The sequence below is a fragment of the Drosophila miranda genome, chromosome XR (genome assembly GCF_003369915.1).
Source record: "Drosophila miranda strain MSH22 chromosome XR, D.miranda_PacBio2.1, whole genome shotgun sequence".
NCBI lineage: Eukaryota > Metazoa > Arthropoda > Insecta > Diptera > Drosophilidae > Drosophila > Drosophila miranda.
Window position 1 is genome coordinate 14,943,918 of NC_046674.1, and position 25,962 is coordinate 14,969,879.

Below are 25,962 nucleotides of genomic sequence, written 5' to 3' on the forward strand. Positions count from 1 at the left end.
GGGACACGGCGACCTGGAGACACTTTAGACTTGCAACACTTGAGGACGATGGCCAGGATGTCCAGGATGTCCAGGATGTTCAGCACGGACTCGAATCGATGCGTGGAATTAGTCATCTTGCATGATTGATATCCTTGTTAGTGGCGAGCGTCAAATTAAAGCCTCAAAAAGTTCACTTTAATGCATTTAAATGGCTTTTCTTTCAGGGAGCACGCACCAGCACACTCCGCCCCACAGCCCTCCAGCACACTCCGCCCAACAGCCGATACCTTCATCAATCATTTCCTGTGAAAGCAAACACTGTCACACCGGGGTCCTGTGGGGGTCCTCTGGGGCTCGGGTCGCGACTGCAGTGGATTAGGCAACAGCAAAAGACGGAGATGGAGACGGTGACGGCGTCGGAGACGGAGTGACAGACAGCTTCGTCGTAGTCGTCGTCGTCGTCGTCGTCATCCTTTCCGGGTTAACAAATGAATTTCGCGCGTTTTCTCGGGGTTTGCCGGGGACTTGAAAAGATTTCAACGGATTGAGCAGCAGTGGGGGGGGGGCCATGACTTTTACCCCACGTGAGTCCCCCCCGCCCCCCGCCGTACTCCGTCCTGTATTCGTTTCCGTCGAACTGTGAAAAGGCAGCGAAGCACAAAAATAATAACAAATCCTAGCCGAATGGGGGGGGGGGGGGGGGGGGGAAACTGAGGTGCACTCGTAGTGCGGGCACAGGATAATGTGAGCTGGAATGTGGAATGTTTTCCCATTTAATGAGCGTAATAATCAGAGAGAAACATGCGGAAGGACTCTCCACCGATTCCGCTGATTGATTTCACCCCAAACCCCTGCCCCCATCCCCAAAGCGATCCAATCCGCACAGACAGTACTTCCTTACGGGTTAACTCTTTCTTTCGCTGAATCAAAGGAAAGCCAGCTCCCTCCCGATTATTGGTTTCGTTTAACTCTCGAAACTCCCAGGCCTTCCCTTCGACCCTTCGGGAGGGCATTGCAGATTCCTGCAGAAAAGTAAAGTAAACTTGCTGCGTGTTATTTATGGAAAGGTTAATCTTCCCTTCCTGGTCTCCACTCTGAACCACTCATGTGCTGCTGTTGCTGTTGCTGCTGCTGCTGCTGCTGCGCCATAGATAAATAAGAATAATGTGCGATCCAGGGTCCCGAGGAGGAAGCCTCCATAATGACCATGAAAGAACAGTTTATGGTTAAATAGAGGCGCAGCGGCAAAACTCCATTTTCTAGACACTAGACACAGCGGCAGCCATTCCCGGTCTCCTGCCCCTCTGCCCCCTTCGCATCCGCACAGCTGGAGACCCTCTCGGTCTGGTTATGCAAAGTAATGCAAAATTGGCGACGGCCAACAGCAGCAGCAGCAGCAGCAGCGGTTCCATTGCAAGTGGTCCACTTACACACACCAGTCACGCACAGTGGGCCAGAAGCCATGGAAAGAGCAACAGAAACGATCCAAAAAAGGAGCGCCAATGGATGGATAGCTATGGCCCAGATGGAGACTATTCAGATGGTCTCCCAGTCTCCCAGATGGAGACTATTATTCAGTGCAAGAACCAGGTCTAAAAAGGCCCATAAGGCCTTGTATATAAGTAGATCGCCAGCCCAAAGGCCCTGCCTCTTGGTAGTACAATTACCAGCTATCTGAGAGTGTATATCCTTCCAATCCTACGCCTAAGAGGGCATGTTCCGCCCAAGCAGTTGATGGTGTGGCACCACGGTGCAGCATCGCTGTTTCTCCAGCTGTGCGCCCGGTTCGAGTGTGTGTGTCTGCCTTTGTGTCCGTCCGCATGTGCATGTGTGTGTGGCTGTGTGTGTGTGTGTGTGTTTTTTTTTATTGGCCCAGCTTGATAACGCATATTTTTGGCTTATTTTGCAGCTTACTGCTGCGGCAGCAGTTTTGCCCGGCTGCCTTCTCCATCACGGCGACACCGAGGATGAGGGGCCTATTCCATGCCCTTACCGAAAACGAGTGGCACCGATCCTTGGGCAGGTGGGAGAGCCGTCTCGTCTCGCCGAGGGGCCTGGGCCACATGTAGAGCATACCGCATTCGACCTGCAACCGGCTATTGGTTCGACACACAATCATTTTTTGTCGCTGCGGTTTTGCCCTTCGCTGCTGCCCGTCTGCCGATAATCACGCCATTGCCCCATCAGCCGGAAATGGGCGCGCCGCCATCTTGTGTCTGTGCTCCGTGCACATGTGTGTGTCCCGATGTGTGTGTGTGTGTGTGTGTGTGTGTGTCAGCCAAGCCAAGCGAAATATGCGTGCAAGTGGCATAAAGTGGCAGCCAGGCGGAGGCCAGGCCAGGCCATCTTTGGGCCAGGATCCCGTGTTGGGGACTCGGGGTTGGGGATGGGCTGTCGAAATTGCAGTCGCTGCGGTCTGTGCTGCCAATCTGCCTGCCTGCCTGCCTTGCTGCCTGCCTGCCAAAGTGCACAGCGTATATTGGATTTGCCAATCATAAACTGAAGCCAACTGCATAATCTATGCACCAATGCAGTCGCCGCACAGGCCCAGCCTTTGGATTGGATTGAACCATTTCCGATGATGGCTGGAGCGGGCTCCAGCTTCAACGTGAGATCCATCTCTGAGGTAGAAGGGAAGAAGCCCCTTCGATGGGGTCCGGGTTTGGCTCCCACCCGCAGCTTCATTGCTTCCGGCTTGCTGACTGCTTCGACGGTTCCCGGGTTCCCGGGTTCCCGGGTTCCAGCTCCGTTCTTGCATATCTCCGGCGCTGCATTGCATTCCGCTCTTCCGTTTCTGGTTCTGCTTCTGCTTCTGCTCCTGCCACATAGTCGTCGAGGCCCGGGCCCCCGAAATAATAACAATAACTATCTACTATATCTGCTTAACAGCCAATGTAGTTAAAAAAGCAAATGTTTCTCCCCATTGCCCACTGACATTGCCCATTGCCACTGCCACTGCCACTGCCATTGCCATTGCCATTGCCATGAATGTGTGGCAGTGGCAGTGTGGCTGGCTCTTGTTTTTGTGGCTCTCGTGCTGCCCTGCTGCCTTGCCGGTTGCCAAAAACAATTTCCCTCTGAATTTTTACAGCCGAAATAATTTGTAATTTACATAAATGCCGGTCGCCCGAGTGTGTGCCTCGTTGGCCCGTTGGCCCGTTGCTCTTCGCTCTTTTTGCTCGACTTCTTGCATGCAGTCGAGAAGGAGGAGGTTCTGCTGCTCTCCCACCGGAAGTCCCATCCCTGGCCCTGGCTCTGGCCCCGGCTCTGGCCCTGTCCCTGGCTGGTTCTTTATGTGGGCGGGAGTGCGGGTCTGGGTGGGCCAGGGCTTTATTCAGTTGGCAGCTGCACATTTTCGACGCATAATACGGGCCCATATACGGGCGGCAGCAGCTCCAAGTGTCCAAGCCGATGTCTTTATGGCGGAGGCGGAGACAGAGGCGGAGGCGGAGGCGGGGACTCTGGACTCCGGAACAAGTTTTTGTGCGTCCCCGCAGAAGACTCGAACACTTATCGATTTGTTGGACACGGAACTGGCTCCTCGTCCTCGTCATCGCTGGTAATCCTCTTCTAGAGCTCGCCAAAACTGTCGTCATCGCTCATACGCCGTGTGGCCCATGGAAATGTATGAAAATTGTCACTTATATTCGTGGTAATTGTTGTTGTTGTTGTTGTTGTTGTTGTTGCCGCCGCCTGTTGTCCGAAATGATAAATGACCGAAGCACCAACCGCCTTCCTCAGCTATGCACAACATTTGCCCAGCGTCCTGGAAACGGTCGCCATCGCCTGCGCCCCGTCCCCGCCTTTAGCCTCATAAATGTATATCTATTAGCATTTATCTTGGTCTTGGTCTTGGTCTTGGTCTTGGTCCTGGTCTCCGTCTGACTTCAGAATTAATCATGTGGCAATTATGCTGTGGCAACAGGGCCCCGTCCAGTGCTCCTTCCGCCCATCGACCGAATACATAAATACAGATATTTTCTCTGGCCAATTCGTCCCTGGGGTGAGGTCCCTCCGGTGCCATACATATTTCGGAATGGTCTGACGCCTCTCTGAAAATATCAAATAAATCAGTGCAAGGCGCAAAATCGGCAACAACAACAGCAACAGCAATGGATAGCCTTAATGGATGGCTTTAAACATTTACCGAAGGTTCTTCTTCCGTAGGAGGCTACTTCATTGGAATATACTCGTTCATGGAGAGGTCCGGTTGGGGCTACTTGGAACTTCTTGGAACTGTTCGATATCGCCGCAGTCCTCCACCATATCCATACGCACCTCAAGCCTGGCGAACACCACACCACGCTGTGCCCGTCCATCCGAGGCGTCGGGAATGGGGCCCAACATTGGCCGTGGAGGGGACCGATACGGTAATGTATCGAGCCCTGGTAACTCCTAGAATAAACCTGATATTGTAGTAAATCCCATTGGCATACACAGAGCTGATGCTGATACGATACCCATTGCTTAGGAGAAGCTCAACATCTGCCCAATGGACTGTGCAGATCCCTGGAGAAAAAAGATTGCGTTAGGCAGAATATCTCGACCATCACACGAGCACATTCTTGTGTCAGCCTCTCTCGGCTCTTGCTTTAGTGCTCTCCTTTTGCAAACTCCTTTTTGAGCTCGCTCTCTCAAATGCAAAAGCACCGCGCCGGGACGCTCTCTCCAGCCGCGCTCCCAGCAAAATGCGAATTAAAGGCACAGCAGAACACTCTACTACGCAGTTTCTGTTATTTTTTGATTGTTATTTTTTCTCAATGCTATACATTTCTCTTCACATTATTCCCATACAAAGCCATTAACGTATCGAAATAGTATCATGCAATCAATGCAGTACTGGCACACGACTCCCGACTATCAGTAGAACAGCTGAGTCGCTTTTTGGGAAAAAACTGTTTAAAAGTGTAGCAGTCGCTGCTCACAGCTCCCAGCTTTACTATTCCTCCTTCTCGCACTGCAAGCTTTTCCCCTATGGCTATCTCTTTTTGGCAGATAGTCAGTTGGCAAATTCTAGTGTTATACAGATATTAAGAATAACATGGCCCAAGATAAAATTATTGAATGCTTGTTGCTCTCTTTTCTGCTCAATTTGGTTGGCCCTTTTCCCAGCCAGCAAGCCAGTTTATGCGGATAATAAGGACCCTTTCCTTTTTCAGGCGTAAAACTTTTGCAAATAAAGCAGTTTGTTAAGCCAGTGGGATTTATAATCCACCCAAAACTTAAAAGAGCTCCCAATTCCAATCCTGTGTACTATTGCTGGGGCTATACAGTACAATATAATTATTTGACTGTATTCAATACAGAATCGTATACGGCGGGGGAAACGTGAAAGTTCAAAACAGAGAAACGGCAAAACAGCTGGGCAAAATGTAGTGCTGGAAAGCAAGTCAAAGGAAGCTATGCTGGAAACCGAGTCAAAGGAAGCTGTGCTGGAAACGCAGTCGAAAGAAACTGTGCTGGAAAACATACCTCTCTCACTTTCATTTCGTGTGCGACATTTTGAGTCATTCTGGGAAAATAAAAATCAAATTTTCAATAATCTGAACGTAAGAAATTATCGTATTCCCCGTAAAAGTGTTTTCTAAGCTGTTTGCCGTCTTGCAGGTAATGGCGCCCCGCAGAAGTGCTCGTATTTTGGCGTCCCTTGCCGCCCCGCCCTTGCCCCGACGCGCTGCGTTCCTCCGCGCAGTGGAGGCCATATCCGTTCACGGGCGCCTCAGGACCACCACCACTGCTATCCAGCGCCGCAGGACCACCACCACTGCCAGCCAGCGCCGTGCAATCCAGATCGCTGCCAACCAGCCGCCCGCTGAGGACCCTCCCGTTGTCAACCGTGGCGGGATCAATAATCTGAACGTAAGAAATTATCGTATTCCCCGTAAAAGTGTTTTCTAAGCTGTTTGCCGTCTTGCAGGTAATGGCGCTCCGCAGAAGTGCTCGTATTTTGGCGTCCCTTGCCGCCCCGCCCTTGCCCCGACGCGCTGCGTTCCTCCGCGCAGTGGAGGCCATATCCGTTCACGGGCGCCTCAGGACCACCACCACTGCTATCCAGCGCCGCAGGACCACCACCACTGCTATCCAGCGCCTCAGGACCACCACCACTGCTATCCAGCGCCGCAGGACCACCACCACTGCCAGCCAGCGCCGTGCAATCCAGATCGCTGCCAACCAGCCGCCCGCTGAGGACCCTCCCGTTGTCAACCGTGGCGGGATCAATAGTCGCGGTACCAATCGCCGTGGGACCAACCGCCGCGAGCCCAATCGCCGCGGTACCAACAGTCTTCCTGTGCAGGACACCGCACCGATCGTGACGCTCCTCCAGAATCCCGACCCACAACGTGGCACCGGTAACCATGCCGTCATGGGAGCTTTGGCCGCTAGCTTACAAGTTGCGGGGCTCCAAATTAGGCGTACGCCGCCTCCGCAAGGAGCGATCCGACGGACGGGTGCACGGTGGAGTTAGTGGACGACTGTATCTACGACTGGAAGGCCGTTAATCTCGGGCCCTTGGGCACGCCCTACGAGGGCTGCCACTTTAAACTACGCCTTTACTTTCCGCAGACGTACCCAGCTCGACCACCGTTTTTGATGATCCTTACAAAGGTCTACCATTGCAACGTACACAACAGCGCTATCTGCGTGGGGGTGGACGGCCTGCTACGCCCAGACTTGAGATTCCACGAAGTCTGAATAATCCCACACTTTCCGAATTCTTCGGGCACCATGAGAACATACTAACATAATATACAATTTATATATGACTGAAATAAAGGCCCAGGCTGTGAGTTGTCTGATACAATGATAACAGACTTTACTGCGCAAAATTAGTGTTATAAGTCGAAGAACTGACCAAACGACGAGACCACCTTGTATAATTGCATCATGATCTCGACTTTTTTGCTTTGCTTTTTTGCATTTTTGAGGTACAGAAATCTCGCAGAGTCTGGCAACACTATTCCTGACGATATTTTGTAAGAATGCTGCTGTGGGCACACTTGTATGCAAGAAGCGTTTATAGGGATGGGTATCTTCAAGAATATATCGATATTGATCATATATCGAACATGTCGGTCTATCTATCGAGAAGAATATAAATTAGACATGTACAAATATCGCAAGAAAGCGTACTTATGGATGCATAATTTATGCACGCACCAAGCATAGCGACGATTACATGAAGATGAAGTATTTTCTCTCAGCGATACCCAAATATGAGATGAGTCAATGGTTTGCGATAGATCGTAAGAATAATCGATGCATTCATCCAACAAATATCTTTTAAAACAGGAATATCTCATTCCCATATCGATACAGTATCGATGCCCATTCCATTTTATCTTTTGGAAGCTCTTTTCTGAGACGCACCAGTGAGAAATTCGTACTGGCGTTTTCCAGCACTGGCCGAAAATCAGCTGTGCCAAAAGCAGATTTCTTTGAAAGCCATTTTGCAACACAAGAGAACAGACTCGTGTTAAGTTAAAGTTCAATTACAACTCATTATATTCGAGGAGGCACATGCTACTCCCTAAAAATCGTGTCCCACTGGAGGGCACAAGGCAAAGACGAGTCTCCTCCCTCCTCCTCCAGCCACGACTGGCACCATCGCATACTGGAGACTGGAGAGTGGAGTCTGGAGAGTGGATCATCAATGTGCTGGCCTGTGGAGAGGAAAGCCCCATCGACTTATGCAGTGGAGAGGAAAACTGTGAGTATCCCAAACGTACAGTCCTGGACGAGTTCCCCCTCTCGATTCTTCGCATTTAATAGGCCGTCTTGCTCAAACGTTCCCAGGCAGCCTTCACAGTATCTTCCGACATTGGCTCCGACTCTGGCTCGGGGCCGACGACGGCCTCGTGGATGGAGCTGTTGTGCGGCTCCAGGGTATAGAAGGGTCGGTTCAGGTACTTGCGGCAGGTGCGCTGCTCGTTGGTGAGGTCCTCGGACTCTGAGGACCTTTCGCTGTCCTCAACGGGCGGCGGCTCGAGCTTCTGCGGACTGATCTGGAGGTTGGCGATGTCGTCGAAGCCGACGCTGGCGATCTTGTGGCTGGCCACGAGGTTGGCAAAGTCCACGGCCCCGCTCAGGCCGCGCCTGCGCACGAAGGTGGCGTAGATGAAGCCGGCCGTGAAGCACTCGCCGTCGCCCATCCTGTCCACGATCCTCTTCGGCGTGTGGGCGGGCAGCTCGTAGAAGTTGCCCTGGGCGTCCATGCAGACCGCTCCCTGCTTGCCCCACGGGCAGATGATGCACGGCCGGCGCGTGCGTATGGACCGGGGCGTCCGGAGGGCGCTGTTCAACTGCTCGCAGGCCACGTGCGCCGAGCTCCAGCCCACCTCGAGGGCCAGCTGCCGGCCGAACAGCACATAGTCGCAGAGGCTGAGCAGGTCCAGGTTGTCCTCGAGGGCGTCGTACACCAGCAGCGACACCACTATGCGATCCTCCTGCGCCAGCCCGTTGTTGTGGTCCAGGACGCGGCGCATCATCAGGACAGTCTCCCGGGCGCTGCGCGCCTCGAAGTGCACCCAGCCGTAGAGGGAAAGGTCCAGCTTCTCGAACTCCCTGGCCGTCACGTAGGGGAACGCCTTGGTGCAGCGCACCACCGTGCAGGTGCCCGTCCTTCTCTCCCGGATGATCGTCGAGAACTTGGGGCTCTCGTCCGTCCAGGAGCAGTTGCTGATGACGATATCCCGGCGGCGCAGATCGTCCAGCACCATGCGGAAGGTGCCCAGCCTGCTGAGCATCCCGAAGAGCTCCACGCGGGCGCCCAGCAGGCGCAGGGCCGTGCACACGTTGGAGGTCCTGCCGTTGCGCTGCATGAAGGCGCTCTGGCACTGCACCCGCGAGCCCTTCTCGGGGAACCGCTCCACATTCGTCACGTACGCCACCTCCGTGCAGCCGACGCACAGCACGGCCTTCATCACGCTGGGGGCACACAGATGGCTCATTGTTTGTTTTCTTTGTTGAATTTCGAATAATTTTGATGGTTTCAGTGTCGAGATCGGAAAGTTATTCGGAGATATCTCAATACTCGTCTCCGAGAAAAGAAGGCTGTTCCACATCCGAGTACGGCATAGATTTCAAATATTATCCCCGTTGGAACTTGTATGAAACTGTATTCAAAATTGCGGAGATGTCTAAGCAGAGGGGCAGCATACAGAGCTGGGCCGCCGGCAAGAGGACCGTGCTGTGCACCGGCACCACCGCCATGGACTACATGTCGGTGGTGCGGCGGTTCCCCGCGGCCGGGGCGGACCCGTGCGCGCAGTGCCTGCGCGGCTACTGGCAGCGCTGCGGCAGTGCGTCCAACAACTGCACGGTGCTGCGGCGGCTGGGGGTCCAGTGCGAGTTCTTCGGGATGCTGAGCAGCCTGCAGATGTTCCGCATGCTGGCGGACGACATGCGGGCCCGCGGCATCATAGTCGAGAACTGCCCCACCTGCGAGCAGGTGCCGCCCTTCGCCTCGGTGGTGCTCGCCAAGTCGCCGAGGACGCGCAGCGTCATTAGCTGCCGCAGCGCCGCGTTTCCCCACGTCTCGATCGAGGACTTCCGCAGGCTGGACCTGAGCCGCTACGGCTGGATGCACATGCCGAGCATGTCCTTCGAGACCACCCTGGCCATGGTGGAGGACGTGGCGGCCTTCAATGCCGCCAGCCATGCGGACAAGATCACCGTCTCGCTGGAGCTCAGCAAGGACCTACCTGAGATGTGGCCCCTGGTCGACTACTGCGACTACGTGATCTTCTCCAAGAGGCTCGCCCGCGAGCAGGGCTGGCCCACGCCCGAGATCGCCTGCTCCAGAATCGACGAGAGGCTGCGCTCGCGCTGGGGCTTCAACCTGAAGCGCCCCACCGTGGTCTTCCGATGGGGCGACCTGGGCGCCGGCGTGCTGGACGAGTCGGGGGCCATCACCCTGGCGCCGGCGTTCAAGCCGCGCAAAATGGTCGACTCCCTGGGCGCGGGCGACACCTTCACGGCGGCCTTCATCTACGCCGTCTACGTGCGGGAGCGGTCCGTGCCCGTGGCCGTGGAGTTTGCCAATCGCCTGGCCAGCCACAAGTGCACCAAAAGGGGCTTCGATCACGTCGCCGACATCCTCGTAGCCCCGGTTCTATAAAGAGAGAGATTTTCGGCGTCTCCAGCGCACAGAAGCATCGTATTTTGTTGGGAAAACTAGGAACTTTTCAGATACAGAACAAAGCCAGATACCAGATGACAGATACTAGATACAGTCTAAGCCCGTAGAATGGCAACCCCTTCTACGGCACTTCCGTGCCCTTTGGACGGGCATTATCCGCCATCTTTGGACGACCCTTTTCTCAGGGTTTCCTCTTTTGTGTGTGTGTGTGTGTGTGTGTGTGTGTGTGTGTTGTTGAAAAGTGAAATTGAAAAGGGATTTTTAATTCGGGTTGAGTGGTCGCTGGCCCGCTTTGCCGTAATATAAACGATAAGACGGAGACGGCAGGGGCCGCCGATAAAAGAGACAAAGCCGGGCTAAAGGGGGGTGGGCAACCGGGTAGGGTGGGGAGGGGGGGGGGGGCCGAGAGTCGGCGCCCAGCATCCATAAATTGTGGGGCAAATACGAGACATGCAAAGTGAAAATATAAATTGTTTCGAATCAGTGGCGGACGGGCGGAGGGCGGGCGGAGGAGGGGCTGGGGGTAGTCGATGGCCAGCTGTGCTGGAAACCGAGTCAAAGGAAGCTGTGCTGGAAACGCAGTCGAAAGAAACTGTGCTGGAAAACATACCTCTCTCACTTTCATTTCGTGTGCGACATTTTGAGTCATTCTGGGAAAATAAAAATCAAATTTTCAATAATCTGAACGTAAGAAATTATCGTATTCCCCGTAAAAGTGTTTTCTAAGCTGTTTGCCGTCTTGCAGGTAATGGCGCCCCGCAGAAGTGCTCGTATTTTGGCGTCCCTTGCCGCCCCGCCCTTGCCCCGACGCGCTGCGTTCCTCCGCGCAGTGGAGGCCATATCCGTTCACGGGCGCCTCAGGACCACCACCACTGCTATCCAGCGCCGCAGGACCACCACCACTGCCAGCCAGCGCCGTGCAATCCAGATCGCTGCCAACCAGCCGCCCGCTGAGGACCCTCCCGTTGTCAACCGTGGCGGGATCAATAATCTGAACGTAAGAAATTATCGTATTCCCCGTAAAAGTGTTTTCTAAGCTGTTTGCCGTCTTGCAGGTAATGGCGCTCCGCAGAAGTGCTCGTATTTTGGCGTCCCTTGCCGCCCCGCCATGGCCCCGACGCGCTGCGTTCCTCCGCGCAGTGGAGGCCATATCCGTTCACGGGCGCCTCAGGACCACCACCACTGCTATCCAGCGCCGCAGGACCACCACCACTGCTAGCCAGCGCCTCAGGACCACCACCACTGCTATCCAGCGCCGCAGGACCACCACCACTGCCAGCCAGCGCCGTGCAATCCAGATCGCTGCCAACCAGCCGCCCGCTGAGGACCCTCCCGTTGTCAACCGTGGCGGGATCAATAATCTGAACGTAAGAAATTATCGTATTCCCCGTAAAAGTGTTTTCTAAGCTGTTTGCCGTCTTGCAGGTAATGGCGCTCCGCAGAAGTGCTCGTATTTTGGCGTCCCTTGCCGCCCCGCCCTTGCCCCGACGCGCTGCGTTCCTCCGCGCAGTGGAGGCCATATCCGTTCACGGGCGCCTCAGGACCACCACCACTGCTATCCAGCGCCGCAGGACCACCACCACTGCTATCCAGCGCCTCAGGACCACCACCACTGCTATCCAGCGCCGCAGGACCACCACCACTGCCAGCCAGCGCCGTGCAATCCAGATCGCTGCCAACCAGCCGCCCGCTGAGGACCCTCCCGTTGTCAACCGTGGCGGGATCAATAATCTGAACGTAAGAAATTATCGTATTCCCCGTAAAAGTGTTTTCTAAGCTGTTTGCCGTCTTGCAGGTAATGGCGCTCCGCAGAAGTGCTCGTATTTTGGCGTCCCTTGCCGCCCCGCCCTTGCCCCGACGCGCTGCGTTCCTCCGCGCAGTGGAGGCCATATCCGTTCACGGGCGCCTCAGGACCACCACCACTGCTATCCAGCGCCGCAGGACCACCACCACTGCTATCCAGCGCCTCAGGACCACCACCACTGCTATCCAGCGCCGCAGGACCACCACCACTGCCAGCCAGCGCCGTGCAATCCAGATCGCTGCCAACCAGCCGCCCGCTGAGGACCCTCCCGTTGTCAACCGTGGCGGGATCAATAATCTGAACGTAAGAAATTATCGTATTCCCCGTAAAAGTGTTTTCTAAGCTGTTTGCCGTCTTGCAGGTAATGGCGCTCCGCAGAAGTGCTCGTATTTTGGCGTCCCTTGCCGCCCCGCCCTTGCCCCGACGCGCTGCGTTCCTCCGCGCAGTGGAGGCCATATCCGTTCACGGGCGCCTCAGGACCACCACCACTGCTATCCAGCGCCGCAGGACCACCACCACTGCTAGCCAGCGCCGCAGGACCACCACCACTGCCAGCCAGCGCCGTGCAATCCAGATCGCTGCCAACCAGCCGCCCGCTGAGGACCCTCCCGTTGTCAACCGTGGCGGGATCAATAGTCGCGGTACCAATCGCCGTGGGACCAACCGCCGCGAGCCCAATCGCCGCGGTACCAACAGTCTTCCTGTGCAGGACACCGCACCGATCGTGACGCTCCTCCAGAATCCCGACCCACAACGTGGCACCGGTAACCATGCCGTCATGGGAGCTTTGGCCGCTAGCTTACAAGTTGCGGGGCTCCAAATTAGGCGTACGCCGCCTCCGCAAGGAGCGATCCGACGGACGGGTGCACGGTGGAGTTAGTGGAGGACTGTATCTACGACTGGAAGGCCGTTAATCTCGGGCCCTTGGGCACGCCCTACGAGGGCTGCCACTTTAAACTACGCCTTTACTTTCCGCAGACGTACCCGGCTCGACCACCGTTTTTGATGTTCCTTACACAGGTCTACCATTGCAACGTACACACAGCGCTATCTGCGTGGGAGTGGACGGCCTGCTACGCCCAGACTTGAGATTCCACAAAGTCTGAATAATCCCACACTTTCCGAATTCTTCGGGCACCATGAGAACATACTAACATAATATACAATTTATATATGACTGAAATAAAGGCCCAGGCTGTGAGTTGTCTGATACAATGATAACAGACTTTACTGCGCAAAATTAGTGTTATAAGTCGAAGAACTGACCAAACGACGAGACCACCTTGTATAATTGCATCATGATCTCGACTTTTTTGCTTTGCTTTTTTGCATTTTTGAGGTACAGAAATCTCGCAGAGTCTGGCAACACTATTCCTGACGATATTTTGTAAGAATGCTGCTGTGGGCACACTTGTATGCAAGAAGCGTTTATAGGGATGGGTATCTTCAAGAATATATCGATATTGATCATATATCGAACATGTCGGTCTATCTATCGAGAAGAATATAAATTAGACATGTACAAATATCGCAAGAAAGCGTACTTATGGATGCATAATTTATGCACGCACCAAGCATAGCGACGATTACATGAAGATGAAGTATTTTCTCTCAGCGATACCCAAATATGAGATGAGTCAATGGTTTGCGATAGATCGTAAGAATAATCGATGCATTCATCCAACAAATATCTTTTAAAACAGGAATATCTCATTCCCATATCGATACAGTATCGATGCCCATTCCATTTTATCTTTTGGAAGCTCTTTTCTGAGACGCGCCAGTGAGAAATTCGTACTGGCGTTTTCCAGCACTGGCCGAAAATCAGCTGTGCCAAAAGCAGATTTCTTTGAAAGCCATTTTGCAACACAAGAGAACAGACTCGTGTTAAGTTAAAGTTCAATTACAACTCATTATATTCGAGGAGGCACATGCTACTCCCTAAAAATCGTGTCCCACTGGAGGGCACAAGGCAAAGACGAGTCTCCTCCCTCCTCCTCCAGCCACGACTGGCACCATCGCATACTGGAGACTGGAGAGTGGAGTCTGGAGAGTGGATCATCAATGTGCTGGCCTGTGGAGAGGAAAGCCCCATCGACTTATGCAGTGGAGAGGAAAACTGTGAGTATCCCAAACGTACAGTCCTGGACGAGTTCCCCCTCTCGATTCTTCGCATTTAATAGGCCGTCTTGCTCAAACGTTCCCAGGCAGCCTTCACAGTATCTTCCGACATTGGCTCCGACTCTGGCTCGGGGCCGACGACGGCCTCGTGGATGGAGCTGTTGTGCGGCTCCAGGGTATAGAAGGGTCGGTTCAGGTACTTCAGGCCGAGAGTCAGCGCCCAGCATCCATAAATTGTGGGGCAAATACGAGACATGCAAAGTGAAAATGAAAATTGTTTCGAATCAGTGGCGGACGGGCGGAGGGCGGGCGGAGGAGGAGCTGGGGGTAGTCGATGGCCAGTTGTCGCATAACCTTAAACCGTTAAAGCCGGCCATTTATTACGTATGCGCACCGTGTGCCAAGAGATAATAATTACCTTGCCAGACGCTCGGACAAGGAGCAAGCGGGCAATAAATTATCGGATATCGGATATATGGATACACTCGGCTATGCTCGGGTGGTGGGCAGCCTTCATCGGGCTCGGGCCGCATCTCTTGGCCCCCAATTGATTGCAAAACGGTTTCATTTTTTTGCTCTGCGGAAAAAGGGCTAAAAAGGTTTTTCCCCCCCATTTATTTATGATACTCTCTCTTTTTGTCAGCGTTTCGTTGAAATATTACCAGATTATTTAAACAAACGACAACGAAGCAGGTGGACTGCCTTCCCCTGGACTGCCTCCTCCTGGAATGCCTCCTCCTCCAGGACCGCCTCCTCCTCCTTCCCGCATTTCCCTCGGTCCCTGTTTATCGCCTCTGCTCGAACGGATTATGCAAATATGCTTCGACAGAAATAATTAATTGGAAACGGCGCACAAAAAATGCACATTCCAAATTCGACTCAAAATTAATATTGTTTCTGTATTTTTATACCCGATACTCAAAATGAGTATTGGGGTATATTAGATTTGTGGTAAAAGTGGATGTGTGTAACGTCCAGAAGGAATCGTTTCCGACCCCATAAAGTATATATATTCTTGATCAGCATCAATAGCCGAGTCGATTGGGCCCTGTCTGTCTGTCTGTCTGTCCGTCTGTCCGTCTGTCCGTCTGTCCGTCCGTCCGTCTGTCCGTCCCCTTCAGCGCCTAGTGCTCAAAGACTATAAGAGCTAGAGCAACGATGTTTTGGATCCAGACTTCTGTGATATGTCACTGCTACAAAAATATTTCAAAACTTCGCCCCGCCCACTTCCGCCCACACAAAGGACGAAAATCTGTGGCATCCACAATTTTAAAGATATGAGAAAACCATAATTGTAGAATTGTAGAGAATGACCATATCTTTAAGACTGCGGAATCTGAATTGGCTCGTATTATTATTATAGCCAGCATCAAGAAAACAATTTCATTTTTTCTCGCCCTGTCTCTCTCTAACACACACGTAGCATAGGCGGCTTTGCTTAGAGTAAAACATTAGCGCCTAGATCTCAGAGACTACAAAAGCTAGAGCAACCAAATTTGGTATCCACACTCCTAATATATCGGACCGAGACGAGTTTGTTTCAAAATTTCGCCACACCCCCTTCCGCCCCCGCAAAGGACGAAAATCTGGGGATATTCAAAAATCTCAGAGACTATTAAGGCTAGAGTAATCAAATTTGGTATCCGCACTCCTGTTAGATCTTACTATAAAACATGTATCTCAAAATTTCGCCCCACCCTTTTCCGCCCACACAAAGGACGAAAATCTGTTGCATCCACAATATTGCACATTCGAGAAAACTAAAAACGCAGAATCATAGATAATGACCATATCTATCAGATTGCTGAATCTGGATCAGATCAGATCATTTTTATAGCCAATAGGAACAAATCAATTTGCAGTGGCTACGCAGCGCCCGACGTCACGCTCAGACTGATTTTCTGTCTCTCTCGCACGCACTCTTTGTCGTGTCGTTCAATATTAGCGGCGTCTGCCGGAGGAGAGCCATACTGACTAAGTATCGGGTATAACTGTAGAGTTGCGGTGTCCGCAGCAACTCACAACGTTCCCCCTCGTTTCTTATCAAAAACCATTGGCGCAGCCCAGCACGAAAATCAAAAGCCAAAATCCCCCAAAAATAATTCATAAATATTCAAAGAAAGTCCCCCTGCCCATGCCCCGTGCCCACCACCCCCCGCCTAGGAGTCATATACAAAAAAATCTCTGCACAGATGAGGGAGGAGGACCACTGGCCCACTGGCCCACTGGCCGCCCGTCAACTCCACTTTTGCCGCTTGATTGAAACTCATTTATCATCATAAATTAGAGAGCGGGTAGGGGGGAGTGGGGGGGAAGAGATTCATCATGCGCCCGTGCTGGGCGTGGTCAGCAGCGGCCTGTAATCTGGCTCAGATTGAAAATTAATGAGGTCATCACGCTGCACGCTGCGCGACGGCCGTGGAGGTGGCCGGGAGGGGTGGCAAGGGGGGGCAAGGGCAGGAAATTTACTTCTTAAAATTCTTCAAAAAAATTGTGTGTTTTTATTGCTATTTTGTGCCTTTTGTTGCTATTTTATATTCACTTTGCCAGAGAACAGGAGATGAGGAGGACCCCTCGCCCGGCACTGCTCCATCCCCACGCTAATGATGTCCATTGGTCGTGGTGCCCCCATATCTGGCCGGTTTCGAGGCTCGGTTATCGTCCGCCACTTATGCCCCAGTTGTCACATCCCCGCCCCGCCCTGCCCCCCCTCTGAGGGCAGGAAGAAAAGGAGCGGCGTCCAGGTCGGGCAGGAGATAAAAGTTGAGCGCAAAGATGTACAAAGTTCGCCCCTAAATGAAGCCGGAAATGAATCCAGGACTTCGTTTTGCATATCCGGTTGTGGGATTTAATGGGTATTTCCAGGAAGCAGAACAGAGCTACGTACAGACGATGCCGTTCCCTCTCCGCCACGCTATCCCACCAATCAATCAATCATTCAATCGTTCATTCAGGGGAGTATCTGATGCAGTCGCCCATTGACCTGCTGTCCGATTACATTTGGTGTTGCTTGAGCTCGAAGGAAACTCCAGGACGCATTTGCATCTCCGCGGCTTCTAGTGATACGGCCTGGCCCGATCCCCGGATGGGGTCCCTGATTGGATGGTTCCTCGTGGCCTGCAGCCCGCAATTGTTTTGACATTTAATCAGGACACAGGACCCACTCCTGTCCTGCCACTCGTGGTAATTGAGTAACTTGTCCGCTCGGCTGCTGGCGTGGCCTCCCCAACCTGTGCGCCACCTCCGTCACCCTCCGTCACGGCCCTCCGGAGGGTCCTGGGGGGCCGCAGATCAAAGTGCGCTCGGCTGCTTCTGGTCGAAATGTTTTCATTTCCTCTCGAATGTCTGCTGCCCTCCAACAAATCCTTCGATTATGTCAGACAAAAAGACAGCAATTTGGATTTAAAGGGCGACCTTGCCCCACCCCACCCCTGCCCACCCCACCCCACAACGGGGGACTGTGTGGTCTTCAATGGTACTTCAATTTACTTGCCACATTTCCGCCAAGACTTTCCCGAAAACTTTTCCCATTTCGGCTGCTGTTGTTGTCATTCCAATTGCTGTTCCAATTGCTAAATCAAAAGAACGACATCCGCTTCCGCCTTCAAAGCTCTGAAGCCCAGAGCCCAGAGCCCAGAGCCCAGCGCCCTCAGCTGGAGCCCAAGATTGTGTCTAGAAACTGTTTCTACTCCTAATCGCACGCTGATTTGCGACAAGTTCCATGATTGCCAGCAGTAGAGCAGGCTTGCCCTGCCCCAAAACTCTTCTATGGACACTTCTTGGTGTCCTGGTCGCAGTCTCCAGGGGCCAGCGAGAATGCAGCGAAATGTATCCTTTGAGGATCGTTGAGGACCCTTTTAGCTGCTCCTCCAAGCAAAAAAGGAAAAGGTCTGGCCATTCCAAGGAGCCTGATTCCTGCATTTTTTCGCTGAGGAATCCGGCAAGAAATTTCCAGCAAGGAAAAACCGGCAAGTCCTTTTCTACCCCCTTTTCGCAGAGCCAGGCATTGAATAGGTCCGATTGGGGGTGGGGGGGGGGGGCAACGCACTTCCGCTGTCCTGCTGCGCGTTTCCTTTAATTTGCTTCTAAGAGGCACCTCCCCCCCCCCCCCCCTCGTGGGGAAAAGTTTCCGGCAAAGTTTATCGAGTGCTCGCATGCGTAATCAAAGGTTCTCTTGGCGGTCAGAAAGTCAACAAGATATCGAGCCCTAATTTGCATGCACGACGCCCGAGCTAACCGAGCGAGAAACTTTTCCCCACCGCCCACTCACCCACCCACCATCCACCACCCCTTCTTTTGCGGTGGCATTGGACCAGCGTGGTGGCGTATACGTAATTAATGCCCGGTGGCTCTCGATAAACATGCGTGGAAGGTACAACAACCTCAACCCTTCCGCCATCGCCATCGCAGAGTTTATCCGCCGCAGCTGCTGGCTCCTTGACAGTCCGCTCAGGACTCTCCAGGAATTCGGCCAGAGTTTCCAACTTTCATTTAAATTGCAATAGTTTCGGGTTTCGGGTTCCGGGCTGTTTACTTATTTGTTTGGGGCTCTAGTTGTCGGCAAACGCCACACATTTACGAGTATTCCTAAGCTAGACCGTGAGCGCCTATGGGCCTGGTTGCAGGGCTCCAAGTCGCCTACGACCTGCGAAGAGCCGCTGTCCTGGTGGCCTGGAGGTGCACTCACGGCTCTGGCCAATGGAGACAAAGAGGCTGTGCCGAATGCATCAATAGATCCCTCTTTCGAGGTGGCACTTTTATTGACAGGCAAAGGATTCTGTTGTACCGTCAGGGGGATATTCGGTCAAGGTACTCCCAGTACTCCCAGTATTCCAAGCAGCACACTCCTCCCCGTCCACTTGGACTTTCGTTTACTGATTTTGTTTTATTCCTGGGATGCTGGGGAATATTAACACACATGCCTAATGGATTTGAGCCGCCTGCAAGGCTATGATATCACATGCTTGTGAGTGGAAAAGAAGCGAAGGCTTCAGGTCTAGAGGATGAACTGCTTCAAGGATGAAGTCCAGGCAAAACGAACCAAACCTTCGGGTTTCAGCAGCGCACTGCTTGAACCAAAGCTTCAGGTTTAACGGATGAACTGCTTGCAGGCTAATTGCAAGGCAAAACGCGCCAAGCCTTCAGGTTTCAGAAGGGCTCTGCTTGACCAGTTGCATGTTCATAGAAAAGGAGCCAAGGCTTCTGGTTTAGAGGATGCCCTGCTTGTGTGTTTCCACAGCTTGAGCCACCTTCGAGCTTCGCTTCATCGCTGAACCCGAATCCGTTGTGAGAATATATTTTGTTCAATGTCAGAATATTTGAGTTTCAAGATTTGTTCGACGAGTTCTTGGCAATCATGTGCTTTGCGTGTCCCTGCCTGAGATGGCTGTGTAGGTGCTCCAGCTTCAGGGCCAGCATCCTCTGGGCCTGCTGGAACATCGTCTTTGGACTCGTTTTAATTGGTGCGTGGAGCGGGAGGGAGAATATTCAATTCTGTATGTCCGTCGGGGGTCCAACTATCGAATCCATCGAATCTGCAAGGGCATTGAAGGCTTCAGCCATCGAATCGGGAGCTTCCCCGTCCCGGCCTAATCTCGAATCCTTATCCCACCCGATTACGCCTAGATAAAGTCCTGGACTTTGTGCGGGAGCAGAAGCTGGCAGCCGCCATCAAGGTAATCGGCTGTCTGTCCGGAGCGGGCTTCACGCTGTCTGGCGCCATGCTGCTGGCTGGCATTCTGAAGGTAAATCTGATCATCCGAGAAGATCTCTATTTCTCAAGTCGCGTCGATCCGCAGGGATCGCGGTGCTTGGTCTGCTCCTCCATAATTGTCTGCGGCCTGAGCACACTCGCCATCCACTGGATGATCATCCCGCTGGGTAGGTATTGCGAGTATCCCCCAGGAAATAATCGCATCTTCTGCCCCTTAGCGCTGTACATCATCTTCTCAATAGCCGCTTATACCTATCTAAAAACCGAAATGGATGCGGACAGGGAACACTACGAGGACTTGGATCCGAGGGTATAGTCCTGCCTTTCTCTGGGAGAAAGGTGAAAGATAGCAAATTCCACCGAGTGTCCAGCATGGCTGCAGAATTTGGGGAGCAGAACGTTTGAAATTCCTTAGAAAATACAATTCAAAGACTCAAAAATGATAATAGTTTCCTGTCTTTACAGTAAAGGTTGCAGAGGCTGCCAAAAAGCCTGTCGATTCAAGCACACAGCTCGTCAGTGGACGTCGGATAACGAAGAGGTGCGTGTGAGCACTCAAAGGGAAGCAAATAAACCAAACAATTGATCTAAATGTGGACTCTTTTCCTTGAATGTTTGTGCCTCTACCCCAAGACCTAGCCTCTAGGCAAACTGTCTCTAGTCGACCCGCATAATCAGACATTGTAGACATTGTAGACCTCTCATTACTCGGTGCGTCTCGTGTCGAATGGATCGATCTGTTGAGGGTAGTATCAATGGCACTCATTCGATTAGATTACGGGTAATCGACCCCTAATTCCGCAGTATTCTGCGAATAGGTCACACAGTCGGCCGGGCTTCAACCCCTGGATAATGACAGCCCACGGGACACGGATGCGATGACGGTTGGGCTACCTGGCATATTATTGCAGACAATTGCCAGGCTATTGACATTTCAATTGTCTCTCATTACTGCCGAAGGACCGAAGACCGAGACACGACCCTACGACCCTCATTTAAATTACAAAAAAAAAGAGAAGAAGAGGAAGAGGAGACGGGCAGGGTGACACGCATGCAATGAAGGCAGTGAAATTTGCATAATAATAGCACAATTGCACACGCTTCAGGTATTAAACAGTCCGCCCCGATCCGAGCCATCCGCCACTCGATTTGGCCAAAATGGAAAATGCGCAAAGGGGGGGAAAATTCGAGCGAAAGGGAGAGTCAAAGCCAGAGCCAAAGCAAAATGTAAAGAATCCAATTTTCACTTAATTCTCTCTGCGATGCTGGGAGGTTCGGGAGACCCCGTCCGAAGGGCTCTCCAGGCCACCGGGGTCCCGGGCTGTCCCCTTTTGGTGTGTCATGGAAACCACTCCCCTGCCGCTGCCGCTGCCGCTGCCGCTGCCGCTGCCTCCTGCAGTCGAAAGTGCTGCGAGCAATTTCCATTTGGTTTGTTATTTTGTTTCAAAGTATCAATTTGTGTATCATTAAAATAATTTGATTTCCACTCGACCAAGCCCGACCAAGCCCGACCCAGAGCCGGGCCTGTATCCGCCTGCAGCCCGCGGGGCCAGGTCCTTCCCGGAGACGGTTGCCCTTTCCTCCGGAGAGGCCTCTCGACACGGCCGGGGGCTCTAATTAGGCCCCGCCGCACACGGCCCAGGGGATCCAATGAAGAGATTCGATTTTTCGACAATCACATATCGCATTTCGACTCGATTCGATTACTTTGGATGGCACTCGCCTTTGCTTGGATTGCATGGAGGAAAATTTAAATAAAACCCCCAGGAAGGAGGGGGGAAAGCCACTTTAAGGAAGGGAAGGACACATCGACATCTTTACTCAATTAGTCATTCGATCAATTCGAAAGTAAATCTGATTCTGAGAGCCTCAAGGTGCCACATGCTCGTGTGTGGCAGCTGTGGCAGCTGTCGGGGTGGTCGTGCGGCCGCAAACAACTTGTCGGCATTCGGGCGGCATTCATTAACGGAATCAGCCACTCGATGCGGTTGGGAGCCGATGCCAGGACACCCTCCCAGCCAGCCAGCCAGCCAGCCAGCCAGCCAGCCAGCCAGCCAGCCAGCCAGCCAGCCAGCCAGCCGGCAGATAGGGATGACAGCCGGAAAGAATTTCCAGCCGTCACCCGTCCAAGGATACGACGGAGTCGGCGACAGCGACAGCGACTGCGGCTGTGCCTCCTTCCGCTTCCGAGTGCATGCAACCGCTGCTGCTGGTTCCCATCGCTGCATGTGGCACATGCCAGAAACTGTCATGCCATTGATGATATCCGCATGATTTAGGAGCCATTTGCGCCTGGCTAGAGTCGGAGTCACCCCCCCCACCCGCCGCATGGGGCATTCTACATCCTGCATCCTGCATCCTGCATCCGCATCTGCATATGCATAAATAAATAGACTGACTCGCTTGGACAGTGATTTGGTTTTGGCAAAATGCAAATGGAAGTGGAAGTGGAAATGGAAATGGAAAAGCCTGCAGCTGATGGCTTCCTCGGGACGAGAGAGGGCCTGCGACCCGCTCAGGGATCTGCCCAAACGTGGCCAACAGTTTCCAGTTTCACTCAAAAATCACAGTCTCTTCGAGCTATCTCCATAGCTTTCGATTGATTCATTGGTCCCTCGAATGCGTTTGATTGGGTTTGCCCATAATTCTGCCTAATTTACAAGCCTGGTGCCCCCCTCCCCCGTACCCCCCGCATGATTCACCGATGAGTAATAGAACAGGCCAAGGAAGTCGGCCAAGTTTGCCGTTTCCTATTGATGCCGCCGCAACGCACTCTTCGAATGGGTTTCGCATTCAGTGGCCTGGAATTTATGGCCTAAGTAGATCACATAACGCTCTCGCTCCTTGGCTCAGTGGCTCGTGCGAGGGAGATGTTGTATGTGTCACACTTCGGGCTCATTACGTTTGCTTTCAAGTCGAAACTAGGAGCAGTACCGCAGGGGGATGGGTGGGGGGGGGACTAGGGGGATGGGGGTGTACACCATTTTCCATCAAAGTCAAACAAAACGTAAAGAATAAAGAATAAAATTATGCACACTTGACGACAAAAATCAACATTCACAAACATTGGCAAAGGGGGCAAAGGGTGGGGACGGGCAGGGGGGTGGGAAGGACATATTGACAGTAAGCTGACAGTTCGTCAGTGGAGCCACAATCACCACAAGGACCATAGATGATGGCTGGTGACAGGGAGAAGGACGGGGAGCGGAGAGCGGGGAGCGGGACCACAACCGCGACGCCTTGTCTGACGTGACGTGACGTGACGTGTCGGGATCCGTTGTGGTCTCTTGTATTATGGCGACGTACGGCTTAATGTGTGGCCACCAATATCCAACATGAACTCATAAACCAAACCATGAACAAGGGCACCAGCCCCCCCCCTTTTGCCCTTCTGCCGTTCTCCCCCTTTCGCCTCCTTTTTGGGAGGTATATTAAAATTGATTACTGCAGCCCAGCCCAAGCTCATGTTCGGGGCCATTGACATGGGTGGGTGGCAGCCCCACTCCTACCAGGGCCAAGGGGGCCCCCCTGCTAGACCAATGACGTGACAGCAGCCCATTTACTGGCGACAAGTTGGCCATTCGGGGGGCTCTGTGGTGCGTACGAAATGACTGCTTGCTGGGAGCGCGGAATCATTTGGCTAACCAAAAAAGGATACACTAAACAGGACACACACACACACACACATGCCAGAAGATGGATGAGCTCCAGTTGTGTGGCACTGATTCATTTCAATTAAAAAGAGAACATCTGCTCCAACCCTGGCGGAGATCCCTGGAGATCCTTTCAACCCATTAAGAATTCGATAATTCGAGATACCAGATACCAGAGATTACAGATGGATCATCTTTCGCCGCCCCCTGCCGACGGCCCCCCTACTCCGCCCCCTCCTCTGCCCGCCCCCGTGCCACATTCAGCGGCAACTTTGACAGTTGCTGGCAGCACCTACAAAAACAGACCTGGAACTAACCGAAAAAGTTGCGTAAACTTCGAGTGCCTGCAACTTCGAGGGAACGTGGAGCACGCCAAGGAGCACCGAGTAAATATTCTCGGAGCCGGCACAATTCAATTTAACTTTTTTCATTTCTTTTGCCAAGAGCTCTGTTTTATTTTTATTTATTTATTTATGTCGCTGGGGGCTGGGGGCAGGCCCTCTGCAAGTGTGATATGTGGCTGTTGCTGGCAATTTCCAAGAGCCTCTCAAAAATTAAAATGTTCCTCATGCACGAGAGACTTCTGATGGAACGAATCGAAATGAAAGCTAACGGCCCGGACAGACCAGGACCCCCGCGACACAATGCTGTCCAAAGTCCGGAGCCCGGAGCCCAGCGCGCTGGGGGGGCGGGGGGTCAGGTGTACCACCCGCCCCACTCGTCCCGCAGTGGAGGGTTTTGTGACCTTTTGTGGGGCGTGTAAGCGAGGAGATGCAAGCGGGCATCGATAAGTATCTATATCTACAAGATACACAGTCGTATCTTCAATAATAACAACACTGGGCAAGGCCTCAACAAAAGCTCTAGAAAAATAACTATTTTCAGACCAAAAAAGCAAAAAAAAAACCAAGGAAAATGGTAAGAAAAAGGAACACCCACTCATTGCTAAATAATAGGAAAGCCCACAAATGCAAAGAGAGGCAAGGGCCGCGGCTCTACTTTGAAGCCCGTTAGGCAGTTGGTAGATGAAATCGTACGATATGAGTGCCTTATACGAAATATATTGAAGAGGGAAAGAGCATGGAATACCTCCATTCTGGCTATAATAAGGAGCCGAACGGCAGTATCTCTCTACAAATAGCTCTAAAGTTGTAGATGCCACAGAAAGGCGAAGGAAGTCTTCGAAATACAACTTTTGGTTCCTCCATCCAGACAGAAGGACGGCCAGACAGACATGGCTCAATCGACTCGGCTAGGGATGCTGATCAAGGGTCTACAAATATGCTCTATGGAGTCGGAAGCACTTCCCAGAGGGAAAACTAGCATACCCCCAGACGCTTCGAGTGCGGGGTATGAAAACGATGATTGCTCAAGTGTGGGAGTGTTTTTAAGGAGCCAGTTGTTCATTATGCATGCACTCGTGTCCTGAGAGCTGACTGGCAGTCATTCCCGGTGACGGAATGGAATGCACACACTCGTATGGCCCCCACAATATCCAGAGCTGTCTTGGGTTGTGTCCTGTCCTGACCAAACACCAAACAATATTCGGGACAGAGCACCGAACCAATCTGTTGGCAAAGCCAAAGCCAAAGCCAGGAACTGCTGTCGGCCAGAGGCACTTGACTCGAGTTTCTGTGGAAGCAGGACGCCTCGGGGCGGAGGTGAACCGCAGAGTGCAGAGTGCAGAGCGCCTCTAGTTTTGAGGGGAAGCGAATCCACACATGTCCGACACGAGTCCAGGACTTCTTTTGGGGGCCCAGGCAAAGACGTGTCTCTGTCTCATTTCACTCGCAGGCAGGCGGGCCATAAATCTCCGTAAACTAGCGCTCAGCGAGCCAAAGAGGGGGTGGAGGGGATGCGGGGGAGACCGAAACACGAAATCACATTCGCAAAAAATAATTAATATTTATTACCCGAGAATGAAGTATTATCAAATTGCATAATTGCTGTGTTTCTCATTCGACACGACAGGCGGGACAGGCAGGGGGGTCAGGGGGGGGGGGGGGGGGGGGGCAGGGGGGGGGGCAGGTCTCCATTCCCTGCTCTCCCTCTCTGTTTCGGTTTCCGCTGCCTATCCATTCCCGATCCCGAGGAGTGACCACCCGCACAGCACCCGCCCCGAAAAGGCACCTCCTCGGACCTCCACAAAGTGTGTGTACAATATATTACACGACTTGCTGCTACTTGGGTCTTGGCCTGGCTCGTGGTGGGCCTGGCCTGGCCATCGCATCGGACCCTGGCTACTTGCGCGCAAATTGCTACTCTCGTCCACCGCTCGTCCACCGCTCGGTCCGGCAAACTTTTTGATATATGAATTAAGTTTCCTTTCGGCTGGATAGCCCTTGTGCCCCGTGCCCCGTGCCCCCGTGCCACGTTCCTCCTTGTGCCCCTTGTGCCCTCTGCGAGTGTGCAACGGCTGTGCGGCGCTGAGACATTTTGGATTTACGTTGTAATTACAGGATTTTGGATTTCTTCTCTGGCCTGGACGGCCGACCAACTGGCCCCCGGGTCGCTTGAAGGTTATTTATTATGACATGTTATTTAGGTTTCA

The 25,962-nt window shown here is 52.8% G+C and overlaps 3 protein-coding genes across 6 annotated transcripts; 2 read left to right on the forward strand and 1 right to left on the reverse strand.

Moving 5' to 3' along the window:
* Positions 1-4,155: 4,155 nt before the first annotated feature.
* On the forward strand, positions 4,156-12,804 carry LOC117186661. The gene is made up of 9 exons (XM_033387699.1): positions 4,156-4,352; positions 5,289-5,531; positions 5,590-5,841; positions 5,900-7,690; positions 10,866-11,117; positions 11,176-11,487; positions 11,546-11,857; positions 11,916-12,227; positions 12,286-12,804. The coding sequence occupies exons 4-9, from the start codon at positions 7,634-7,636 to the stop codon at positions 12,802-12,804; spliced, it is 1,764 nt and encodes a 587-aa protein (XP_033243590.1). The 5' UTR covers positions 4,156-4,352; positions 5,289-5,531; positions 5,590-5,841; positions 5,900-7,633.
* On the reverse strand, positions 7,462-9,189 carry LOC108153686 (ketohexokinase). The gene has a single exon (XM_017283808.2). It carries the CDS (start codon positions 9,042-9,044, stop codon positions 7,746-7,748), a length of 1,299 nt encoding a protein of 432 aa, XP_017139297.1. The 5' UTR covers positions 9,045-9,189; the 3' UTR covers positions 7,462-7,745.
* Positions 12,805-13,713: 909 nt separating the features above from the next.
* LOC108153537 lies at positions 13,714-20,370 on the forward strand. 4 transcript variants are annotated; one of them, XM_033387703.1, is made up of 5 exons: positions 13,714-14,045; positions 19,671-19,789; positions 19,844-19,925; positions 19,977-20,097; positions 20,224-20,370. In XM_033387703.1, the coding sequence occupies exons 1-4, from the start codon at positions 13,856-13,858 to the stop codon at positions 20,072-20,074; spliced, it is 489 nt and encodes a 162-aa protein (XP_033243594.1). In that variant the 5' UTR covers positions 13,714-13,855; the 3' UTR covers positions 20,075-20,097; positions 20,224-20,370. The 4 variants fall into 4 exon arrangements, 3 of the variants coding, with proteins under 3 accessions (XP_033243594.1, XP_033243593.1, XP_033243595.1); XR_004471629.1 differs by having other exon boundaries at positions 13,716-14,045; positions 19,977-20,157; positions 20,224-20,367; XM_033387702.1 differs by lacking the exon at positions 20,224-20,370 and having other exon boundaries at positions 13,716-14,045; positions 19,977-20,206.
* Positions 20,371-25,962: the final 5,592 nt, after the last annotated feature.

What these genes read in the sequence shown, in the direction of transcription:
- LOC117186661 (XM_033387699.1), top strand. Translation starts at nt 7,634, where the DNA reads ATGTGCTGGCCTGTGGAGAGGAAAGCCCCATCGACTTATGCAGTGGAG. An exon ending in ATGCAGTGGAGAGGAAAACT is followed by an intron (nt 7,691 to 10,865) that starts GTGAGTATCCCA and finishes GCCGTCTTGCAG; the next exon opens with GTAATGGCGCCCCGCAGAAG. An exon ending in GCGGGATCAATAATCTGAAC is followed by an intron (nt 11,118 to 11,175) that starts GTAAGAAATTAT and finishes GCCGTCTTGCAG; the next exon opens with GTAATGGCGCTCCGCAGAAG.
- LOC108153686 (XM_017283808.2), bottom strand. Translation starts at nt 9,044, where the DNA reads ATGTGGAACAGCCTTCTTTTCTCGGAGACGAGTATTGAGATATCTCCG.
- LOC108153537 (XM_033387703.1), top strand. Translation starts at nt 13,856, where the DNA reads ATGCTACTCCCTAAAAATCGTGTCCCACTGGAGGGCACAAGGCAAAGA. An exon ending in ATGCAGTGGAGAGGAAAACT is followed by an intron (nt 14,046 to 19,670) that starts GTGAGTATCCCA and finishes GATTACGCCTAG; the next exon opens with ATAAAGTCCTGGACTTTGTG. An exon ending in TGCTGGCTGGCATTCTGAAG is followed by an intron (nt 19,790 to 19,843) that starts GTAAATCTGATC and finishes GTCGATCCGCAG; the next exon opens with GGATCGCGGTGCTTGGTCTG.